At 37.6% G+C, this 11373-nt stretch overlaps 1 protein-coding gene across 2 annotated transcripts; it reads right to left on the bottom strand.

Annotated features, from left to right (window-relative positions):
* Positions 1 to 1712: 1712 nt before the first annotated feature.
* On the bottom strand, positions 1713 to 8409 carry macc1 (MET transcriptional regulator MACC1). Of its 2 annotated transcripts, XM_044117581.1 has the most exons (6): positions 8311 to 8409; positions 5498 to 5620; positions 3366 to 5419; positions 3053 to 3241; positions 2486 to 2627; positions 1713 to 1888 (listed from the first exon to the last, which is right to left on the bottom strand). In XM_044117581.1, the coding sequence occupies exons 2-6, from the start codon at positions 5610 to 5612 to the stop codon at positions 1878 to 1880; spliced, it is 2511 nt and encodes an 836-aa protein (XP_043973516.1). In that variant the 5' UTR covers positions 5613 to 5620; positions 8311 to 8409; the 3' UTR covers positions 1713 to 1877. The 2 variants fall into 2 exon arrangements, with proteins under 2 accessions (XP_043973516.1, XP_043973515.1); XM_044117580.1 differs by having other exon boundaries at positions 1715 to 2627.
* Positions 8410 to 11373: the final 2964 nt, after the last annotated feature.

Genomic DNA, 11373 nt, shown 5'->3' with positions numbered 1-11373 from the left:
CCTACTGTCATATAAGGGACACTAGAGCCCACAAAAAGACACCCTAGTGGGGAAAAAAATATATAAAATCTCTTTTGATATAGAAAATATTATTTCGAGATTTTGTCAGTGATCCAATATACATAGTTTATCTTGAATTTGAGTGTGACCAGGATTTATTTATTTTAATTTTGGGGTTCCTTTATTTCCACCAACTAAGGCGTTAGATCAAGATTCATTTATTCATCATTCATGATGAAAATTGTGAAGGGTAGAAAAAAGTCTTTAAAATTCTCCTTTCATGTCAGATATTATTCATACATATTGTTTAATACTGTAAAGCATTAAAAAAAACCTTATATTCAATAAAAAAAAATATATTTTTTAAAATTTTACTTCTAAATATGAATTTTAAAACCCCATGAGCAATTTATTTAATCATATGTACAAAATGTAATCAAATACAATATTACTTAACACAAGAGTTGGAAGATTTGGAATTGAAAGCAGGCAGAAATTAGTCAGTTAACTGTGTTTGAGTTAAGAGTGAGATGTGATAGAAAAGTATTTTTACTCTGGGAGCGGTAAAATACATCTCTCACCAGTGTCCGCACCATCTCAATTACCAGTTACTACATCATGTTAAGTTATGTTGGAAAGGGTTTATCCATTTGTATTTTAAAGGTAACTCAGATGCTGGCAGCGTTATTGTTCTCAAACAGAAACGATATTGTGTCAAGTCCAACTTAATCCCTCTAAGATCACCAAACTAGACAGAGCAGCTGCACTTTTACAGTTGTCACTATATCTGTCATCCTCATAATGAAAAGGACCTTTGTAGGACACTCTTGGATGTTTAATCTGTTTTACTTCAATGAAGCCCAGAATATGAATAAAGAATGATGTAAAATTAGCACAATATGTCAGTGACAGAACAAGATTTTTACAAATAACCGTTTTTCCAGCCTCTTGTTCGTTGCCTGTATGTAACACTATATGTTTTCAGAAATTAATTATTAAAGTTGAATCCATCATCTTTCATTAGTCCGTAGGATATTTTTGCCATGTGAACATTTTAAAGACATATAGTCACAGTTACACACACACACACACACACACACACACGCACACACACACACACACACACACACCCACACACGCACGCACACCCTTCCCCCCACACACACCAACACACGCACGCCCACACACACCCCTACGGACACCAGTCAGCTTGAAAACATGCAGACTCTCTGACAGGTTACAATATTCATTATAGATAACTGTTGCACTCTCCAATTGCTGCCGCTGCTATAAAAAGGGCTCCAAACAAAGCCAGTCACATTGCATTAGTCAAAATATTTACTGCCTCACTGCACCTGAAAAAAGAAATGTCTCAGACGTTTTTCTAGCTCCACATTTCTCCCTGTTTCATTACATCAGAGATTCAAAGGTTTTGTAATCCAATTTTAATTGTGGACCTATTTTTAATATAGTGATCCTTCTCGATTTTTTTACGTTCTATTTGTTGTTAACAAATGAAAAAATGGTCCTACAACCAATATAGACAGGAAGTTCTTTATAGTTTTATGTACTATTATAAATTAATAATATGGTGACACAATTGCAAGGCATTTTTAATGCTGGAATAATGGAAATAAAAGTTGTTTGTGTGCACATTACATTAGATCACACTGTTGTTCAGGACAAACTTAATTAAATGAAGATTCAGCCACTGTGTTGTTAATTTCCTTTATTAAATTATAATATTCCTACTTATCTAAAATTTTATAGTAAAAAATAACACACATCTGCAAAAGAGCAGTCTATGACACTTAGAAGACACCTTCTTTTGTTTAAGCATCTTATGTAACTTTTCCTTTGGTAAAACAGCCTTATTTTCACCACAAACCTGGAAAAAAAAAGAAAAAAAGAAATTCAGACTCCATGTGATATACACCCACATGACATTTAGGAAAATATTTTTCAAAAGATTACACTATTGATTTGATGTATGAATAATCTCAAATGCAGTGGATTAAAATTATGTTTCTGAATCTGCAGTTTAATCATTGAGGATTTGTAGAAATAAAGTGCACTTTGAATGGAAAAAGGTTTACAGAGAAATTTCTGCTATGAATAAAAAAAAGAACACAAAGGGTCCTACACCAGTTGCAATTATTAATATCAAGGACATCAGTGAGTCACTACTGACATCATAAACAGAAGCAAAATTACAATTTCCTCTGCACATATTTGACATTTGCACAGACATTTTCAACACTTTTAAATCACTGCCTGCCTGGACTCATTGGTTATGGTGTTTCAGAGAATTTCAGCTAAAGTGAAATTCTCTGAGACTTTTGTGTCTTAAGTAAAGATATCAGTACGTAACATGTTTAGCGCTTTTCACACAAAGCCTGTTTCGGCACAGCGGTGTAAAACATTTATAGTTCTGGGAAAGCTGTTTCTTGAAAGACGTCTAAGCAGTTCACTGTGATGAGCACACCGGTCAGATGCCTCCACTGCCTGGTGACAGGGTTTTTCATTTTATCCAGGGCCAGGTGAAGCTCCTGGATCATTTCCTTGTAGCTGTCTCCATAACGAAGGCTCCAGGAGTACAGGAAGTCATAGGCAGGCTTCCACATGGACTGTCAAAGAGCCCGATTTAAAAGTTAGAAATGATCAGAAATGTTTTGAAGAAAAAGAGACATCCATCCTAATGGAAGAATGAGTCAATTAGGAAACAGAAAAAATGGCAGACTATCTGTAAAAAAAAAAAAAAAAAGTAAATAAATAAATAAAAATAAGTAAGCTGAGGCAAAACTGGATCCTGAAACCAGACAATAACCTAAAACCATGTCAATAAATAAACCAAGCACTGGCTGAGAATAAAAAAAAAAAAAAAAAAAAAAGGAAAGTCCTCCAATGGCTAAATCAAAGCCCAAAGATGTACCTTGGTATAATTAGTTTTAGAAACCTGAATTCAATTAATGGAATATATTAACTTTATTGAGATGTAGAAGTAGGTGATACATGATAAATCCAGGAAAGAATAATGCTCATTTAAACTGACCTGCTGACTGACTTCATCGTCCTTCCCTCGGTGTGGAGCTTCATAAGCAGCTATCTGAGCGCTGGTTAGTTTTCCCATCTTCTCTGCAAGCTCCCGCCATCGAATCCCCAGCTCCACAGCTGTCGACAGAATGACTGTATTCTGAATGACCTGAGCCACTAGATTCACATTGTTCATCTTCAGTAGCCCCTTGATGATGAAAACAAAACAAAAAAATAACACAAACAATATTTTTACAAGTGCACAGAAAGGATTTAGCATGGACAGACATGAGTTTCATACATTTGACTGAAAGCCCTTTTTATGCACGTACCACCATTAGTTCATGCAGGAACTTTTTCCTTGACTTCTCACTGTGGCAGTCCTCCTTCAGCTTTTCCAGAACACAAGCCACCTTGTCAGCGTCAGTTTCTGCATATCTTCTCTTAATTGTTTCCAGAGGCTCGTTTTTGTACTCTAAAGCATCTGCGAAACCTCTCCATCTTGTGATGTGCTGTGTGACCAATGTCTGGATGGCAGAATACATGTACGTGAGCTTCCTGAAGGGCAGTGTCATGTTGTTCAAAAGATCTGCTGTGGTGACTTGAGCATCACTGAAGTCCATTACCTGGTCCACTGCTATGAGTTTGATGTTTCTGCAGTGGACCAAGCCAATTCTGCCTCTGAGGGATCCGATGTACCACTCTTTCACCTTCAAATTACCGACTGACCTGACAGTCTCTCTAGAAAACAGAGCCACAGTTTCACCCTTAAAATACTCCAGGAGATATTCTACGCGTGGCTGGCGTAAAACTGTCTTTAGGGCTACCCCGTACCACTGCAGAGTCAGTGGCATGTCTTTGAATTTGGGTAAATCTGAATCGCTTTCCTCTGGAATGGAAAATGTTTTTGCAATATCAGTCTTTCTTTCCACATTCTTTGGTTGCCTCTTCTCTGACCTGATGGGTGGTGCAGGAGGGGAAGAAACCTGAAAGTCAGCTGATGTTGATGACGAGTTTGATTCTATCACTTGTATGTCTAACTGAAAAGGAGTCATCTCTGCTTTTCCAGGGCAAGATATTGATACTGGTAGATGCAAAACTGTCCCAATCTTGAGCTGACTTTGCCTGACTTGTTTCACTTTGTCCTCAGAAGGGATTCCAAAGTTTGAGCCCTTAACATCCACCCTTACAGTAAAGTCCTTCAACATGTCTGGTTTGAATGAGTGTTTCCCCCAAAGTTGCAGCACAAGCGGGGGCACGTTTTTATTGCCTTTGCATACATCTGAGAAAGGAAGCTTAGGTGGAACATCTTCATGACAGCAGACGACTATTACAGCCTTAAATGATGGATGGATGAACCTTGGGCCATAGACCGCAACAGTGATTTGTCGACTGAGGTAATCCCAAACTGACGTGGCGGGTGGCTGGAGAGCAGAGGCCTCTGCCACTGCTATCACAAAAAAATGAGTCTTCAGATCCTGGAGTTTCATCCGAATCAAGTTCTTGTCAACGTAACAGTCGTTCATTTTGGTGTAAGGGCCCCGTCGTTTGTTAGACACCATTCCAAACACAGTGGTCATCACCTGACTTTCAGGGTTGTCCTTTACCTCCCCTGAGAGTTTCATCTCCAAGGACAAGCACTCCTTTGTGTTGATGTTACTAAGAAGCACCTCAAGAAGTGGGCTCATGGTTGTTATGCAGTTATTGTTGAGGCCAGGGGGAGGGTCCAGCATAGCTTTCAGGGTCACTTCCTGAACTTCTCCAGGCAAAACGTGTCCTTGTGGGACATGAATGCTAATTTTGGATTTGGACAACTGTACTGAGCCTCCGCTGTGGTTGATCTTACTAATAACCTGAAAATGTGTGGCCTGGGTCTGGGCCCACCCAGGGCTCTGGCTCATCACATTTAAGTCCAGGCAGGAGCGGGTCAGCTGTCGGTGGCTCAGCCAGGCCATCTTATAGGCCTCCCTGTCATTCTTCAGCCACTCAAAGTCTGGGCTCAGCACAGGCCCAGGTGGTCTGGAGTTGTTGCTAAATTTTGGCCCTTTTTTCTCCAGATCACTGAGAATGTCTGAAGCGCTCCTCCATCTCCCAGATTGGTTGCTGGTTTTGTGTCTGTTCACATTAAAGTTCCCAATGCTGCCTTCATCAGAAGATATGCTTGTGCCATCATCATTACCATCATCTGGATGTGCTGTTCCTGCTGTTTTTACTTCTGACCCATTGGAAGTTGGTTTACATGTGCCACTGTGAACAATATCGTCAAGGAATGGATTGGATCCCGATAGATTTTTCCAAAAAGGGTTCTTGGTTTGAGAGGACACCGATTTTTCTGGATGTGAAAACTGCCAATCTGATGTCTGTGTTCTTCCCGGTACAAAGCCACCTTTAAGACAGGAGAGCTTGGTCAGTACGTCTTTTAGTATATTGAAACATCTTTCAGTATTTTTGTCTAGATCTTTACCATTCAAGTTATCACTGGAGGATGTATCATCACTGAGATCAATTAATGTGCCTTCAGATCTACTCCTCATGATACTTCTAACCCGGCGAAATGACATATTCCTTTCAGCTGCCATGTTGTCATCTGTAAACAGGAGAACTGCATTTATTTAATGTTTGTCCTCACATACAGTTAGTCTGGCAAGACACAAGTGTATGTTTCCTATGTGGAATCACAAAATCTGAGAAAACAGACAAAAACAATAAGAGAGCTTTCAGGGTTGAGAATATTTTTCAGAAAGATTTTTATTTTTCTGAAAAAGATAAAATGTGCTGAATTATCTTTTTTAATTCAGCAAAAAACAAGGATAGGACAAAAATCCATTTTGTTTGTTTAAGGTATCTTAGTTTATTTTATGAATAAGGAATTCATGAATGGACTAAAACAGTGGACTGTTTTTATCCTCTCTTACATTCATCACACATTTCAATTCTTGTTGGACCGGTTCACATTTGTTTTTCCTGTATGAAGTGATGACAAAAAGTACATTCAAATTAGCTCGGCTGCCAAACCCCTTGATTCAAGTAGGATAATATCAACAATAATAATCAATTGAGAATCAGTTGGGCTTGCTTACCAGCTATTTGCTTGTCTATAGGCTTTAAAATATTTTCCTTCTGACTAAAGTTATTGTTGGAGTCTCATACACTGAAAAAATACCTGTTTGGATGAACATAAAAAAATCATGGAAAGGTTTTCCACCTGATTACTTTGTTTTATTTCAGCACCATGTAATTCTGTTACTCCTATTTAAAGCAAACGTGTTAGGTCAACTTAATTTATTAAGGTTATTCCAATGAAAAGCAATTGTGTTGGCTCCACTTATGTTATTATAGTTTTTCTATGGTTGATTCTAAATCAAAGTGTTGGCTCAACTTAATATATTATGGTTATTCTAATTTAAATAAAATAAGTTGGCTCAACTTATTTTATTACAGTTATTCTATTAAGTTTTGACTGAACTTAATATATTATGGTTATTCCAATTTAAAGCAAATATGTTGGCTCAATTTAATTTATTATGGTTGATTGAACTCATTTACTATAGATGGACCCAATGTAATTTAAAAGAGCCAGCCCAACTAATTTGCAACGCTTTGGACCAAATAATTTTCTTGACCAATATTAATGGCAATTTAGTTAAAACCAACTTCTTCTTTTTTTCTCCGAAGAGTTTTTGCAGCGCTAGTGGCTCATATTTTTTTGAGACAGTAGTCAGACAGGGTGAGGACATGCGGCAAAGGTTGCCAGGACCGGGAGTTGTACCAGCGACATCTGCGTCGAGGACTAAGGCCTCCAAAAGCGTAGTGTGCTAAACCTCTGCGCCACCACAGCACGCTGGAGAAACCAACTTATGTTACAGTGATACCTTCACACTACTTATTAAGTTGATCCAACTCATGAAAATTAAGTTAGCTCAACAAACATGCTTCATGCTGAAAGAAAGCTATTTAATCGTGTGAAAATCCTTTCCATGATTTAATTACATTAATTCAAAGACTTTTCTTTAAAAAAGTCTTTTTTTAAAAAAAGACTTTTTCTTGCAGTTCTTAAATGCTGAAAGAAAGAATTGAACTGTTACAGTGCAGTTCTTAAATGCTGAATGAAATTTAAGAACTGTTTCAGTGCAGTTCTTAAATGTTAATCCAATAGTGCCCTGCAGAGAAAAACAAATATCTATAGTTTAATGTGTAACTAAAACCACTCTGAGGTCTTCCCAGGCGCAAAACAGTTATGTTGCATAATCTCTCGTGATCCCCTGATCTCGGTAGACCCTCTTCAGAGGGAACTGAATCTGACTAAATTGAATCACATTGTCTCAACTTGAATACGTTATTCAAGTTGAGATAAAAACCATTGTCTCGCATGAACTCGAGTGATGTCCCGTGATCACACTCGGCTTCAGCACTATATCAGTCTGACTATAATGAACCATGTTATCTCCATCCATCCATCCATTTTCTTTACACCCTTCTTCCCTAATGGGGTCGGGAGGGTTGCTGGTGCCTATCTCCAGCTGCGTCCCGGGCGAGAGGCGGGGTACACCCTGGACAGGTTGCCAGTCTGTCGCAGGGCCCATGTTATCTCAACATGATTAAATTTCAGAAACGTGAAGTTGTTAAATTTTTTGTTTATCCAACATGATTTTATCACGTTTGTGTTTGAAACATAAATTTTTTTTTAGTTAAAAGTACATGATCTTCTTTTGTTAATCTGATAACCCCCTACATTCATTTTTTACAGTGTATGTTCCTCTCTGTTTGTCTAGTAGGAAAGTGTTTCAAACCCTAGAATAAAGCCTTAGCTCTTCACCGTGTCACTCGCTTGTGTAAAATGACAGCCATTTGAACACTTGGCATAGTGAGTCAGTCATTAATTATGTGTTTTCTTACATCAGTGAACAAAAACAGGTCGGTCTTGTCGAGCAGAGGACACAGAGGTTGCTTCTCATTGAGTATTCCGAACAGTCTGTTCGGAATACTGACAGAACCACGTTTCTTCTAAAATAAATAATCCAATGAATATGACCATAAACCTATTTTGCTTGGTACATTATATGACAGTTAAAAAAAAAGTTAGAACAAGATCAGGGTTACTGTACATTCCAATTAGGAAGAAACACTAAATGTCACTGTAAAGTCTGAGCAGGTGAACAACCCACTGAGTAGTTACAGATGAATAAAGCCTGCCATTAAAACCCACGCTTCCAATCATTCAACTCCAAAGAAAAATCACATTTACTTGGAATACAAAATACAAAAGCTGAATCTTACCGCCAACACCAGATGTTTATTCGCTTAAAGAGACCTGTCTCCACTCATTAACTCTGAGCTTCAAAGAAGATCACCAACCCCTCCTCGGCTCTGTTTGCTCTCCCACGCAGAGAGCATTTTGGGACTGGAAGTTTAAATAATTACAGCAACGCATGCGGAGGAGTGGCTTTCCGCCTGCGGTAACTACACTACCCAGAGTGCAACACCGGGTTTACGTCCATGAACACCTGAAACTGTGCGTTCTCTTCGGTTTCGACAAGAGCAAGAGATTGGTGATAAGCATGTAAACGGAACATTGTTCTCTGGCAGGTGCCACAGACATTTAGCCTACACATACTGGGTTAGTTTTCTGCCGTTTGAAGTAAATTATTCAAGCGTAGATACTACTGTCCCGCTTGGCTTTAGCTATTAAGTTATTGTTAGAATTGAACAGATTTTCATCTCTCTTTATCACAGCTAGAAACAGTTTCAGTAACAAAACAGATATATTTAATCTCACTACCGGGTTTAGTATACTCTGTGCTACATTGATTGTAAACAGTGCTTGGTCTTTATAAGACTAAAAAAATCCTCAAATATCCTGGTTTCAGTTGTTTGTATTGTCCAGAAGTGAAAGCCTTGTTCAGCTATAAGCAGTTCTTAAGGAATGCAGCTAAGTATTTCTAAGTAGATTATCTCCTTTCAAGTTATTACTCCGCTGTCTGAAGAAAACTGTTTTTGTCTAAGTCCTGTGATACTGAAAAAAACTTTCCTAACATTTCTTTTATTGCTGCATGTTAATCAGTGCTGCTATTTGTACAGTGGTCTCTAAAAAATAGGATAAACCACAGTAGTATTGCTGTGAGTTAGTATTTTTTCGTTAACATATGTATATTTGTTTATTCACAAATGTATAATGTTTTGTGGGTTTTATTTTGCTCAGGGATATTTGCATGTCCTGGTAATCGCTCATGGAAGTAAAGAATGTTAGTTACGCTTAGTAACCACTTGATGGCGCCATTTCACTGTTCTTCCAGTGAATAACTCTTGAGGCGCAATTGCATTTGGTTTCCAAACTTATCTGCATCTTTTATTAAGCCAAGCATTTGTGACTGAAAATGTTGGTATACAGGACTGAAGGCTATATTTTGTTTTCTTTTTATATATCCCCGTGAAGGCTTATCAAATGTGCTAATTTATATCTGAAGAAGAACACAAGCTGTGCTGCTGTATGACCAACAGTTCTTGACATGCCGCTGTCTGTTAGTGGCACTCTGAGAGGCGTGGTTAACCTGCCTGCTGAGTTTAATGTGTGTAGTTGGTACCATGAATAACCTTTGGACAGGATTTTTGCAAAGCTTAGGCTTTTATTTTTACTTCCATTTTGACCCTGTTTCCTTTCACATAAGTGACATTTTAGAATTTTGGTTAGAATTTTGAAGGCTATTTATGTAAAAAGAAATGTTTAATTTGTCTCTTCAAATATTAGTTGAAGTGACCTGATATTTGTTTTATTGAGTCATTAAGTAATGTTATGTACAGGAGCCTTTCACGCAGAGGTTATATTCCACTCACGGCTGTCATGTAAATTAATTTTAAACTGTACAACATCCTGTACAAACACAGCCTTGGCAGTCTTGCTGAATTTACAGTTAATTATTTGGACTAACCTCTGGAACGTATCCAACTGCCTTTCCCAGGAGACTCGCTGGCTTGATGACAGTGTGGTTGGCGGTTCAAGCCACAAAATTGGCCCCAGATGCATCCTCGGAGAGAGGTGTGCAAGAACTCCACGGGGATTAAAAAAGGTGCACCGCATCATAAGATTCAGCTGAAGCTTTATTCGACAGTATACATCATTAAAATCACTAACGCTTTCATCCAGTTTGGCTTTCTAACCATCCTGTTTTCCAAGAGACTGAATCAAAGCTGTGAGGTATTTCTTGTGGTCTCCCCAACCCCACTTGGCTGTTTTCCTTCCTTTTCCTTTTCCTGGCACTCGGGCACTTCCTGAGGCCATCTTAATTTAAATCAGGCCTGTGGTTGGACGTTCCTCTGAGGACTAACTGACACCACAACATTCTGGGAAGGTGATAATAACGCAACAACACAGCGCAGCAAACACAACATGCGGGGTAAATGAGTCTTCAGATTAAATCTGACCATTTTCCCTGTGTGTGTGTGTGTTGTTTTTTGTTTTCTTATTAAACAGCTTTCAACTAGATTCAATTTTGATTTCTTTCCCTTTTTTTACTTTTAAAGAGAAACTTTTTTAAATTAGTAGAAAAAATCAAATAAAAGCTATTCAAGAAAGGCAGGAAAATAAGTTTTTTTGTCGTGTTTGGATGAAAATAAACAATTTTGTTTCATCATCTGAATTTTTCTTTTGTGTTTAAAAATTGCTTTAAAGATTTTTAAAATTTATTTTTATCAGGCTCTTGAGGATACAGGTGGAAGGTATTTTTATATGGTGCCATATTAGCATATCTCTATAAAAAAACAAAAAACAAAAAAACAACCTCAGACCTATAACTGGCCAAAAATGAACTTCTTTGATGTGAATCTTAGAATCACTCGCTTTCTCTGAAGAGATCCGGAACCAGACCGTCATGCTTGTCTTTTTGTAAACTTCCGCATCACAATACAAGACTGACAAAGAAAAATCTGAAGAAATTTATACAAATTTAAAGCATTCTATTTTTCAGTTTTATTTGTGATGTTGCAGATAAGAAGAAATACTGAGTAACATCTGGTAATATTACTTTTACTGTCGTTCATTGATAAATTATTAAGTACTTCAAAGTATTTTGAGAGACAAAGTTAAATATAGAAACAGTCTGAGTAACTGTCCTAAAAAAACAGACAGATTAATTTTATTTACAGATTTTTAGCAGTTAAAAGATCAAGACTGTGCCACAAAATGTAGGGGAGGACCAAGGTTGGATTGTTACCTACTTTTGCATTAATTGTCCATCACTGAGTCATCTTACAGTATGCTTCACTTTATTAATACAAATCTTACTGTGGCGGCTCAAAATTGGCTTTCGTTTTTCTTTTTTCTTTTTTTTTTTTGTTGATTACGGC

The sequence above is a fragment of the Gambusia affinis genome, linkage group LG05, assembly GCF_019740435.1.
Source record: "Gambusia affinis linkage group LG05, SWU_Gaff_1.0, whole genome shotgun sequence".
NCBI lineage: Eukaryota > Metazoa > Chordata > Actinopteri > Cyprinodontiformes > Poeciliidae > Gambusia > Gambusia affinis.
This window is presented reverse-complemented; position numbering and strand designations above follow the sequence as displayed.

Excerpts from the sequence above, each read along its gene's own strand:
- macc1 (XM_044117580.1), bottom strand. The coding sequence starts at position 5,612 with ATGGCAGCTGAAAGGAATATGTCATTTCGCCGGGTTAGAAGTATCATG. Across the intron at positions 5,420-5,497 it reads CTCCAGTGATAACTTGAATG|GTGGCTTTGTACCGGGAAGA; the intron begins GTAAAGATCTAG and ends CCTGTCTTAAAG. Across the intron at positions 3,242-3,365 it reads TCCTGCATGAACTAATGGTG|GGGCTACTGAAGATGAACAA; the intron begins GTACGTGCATAA and ends TTCATCATCAAG.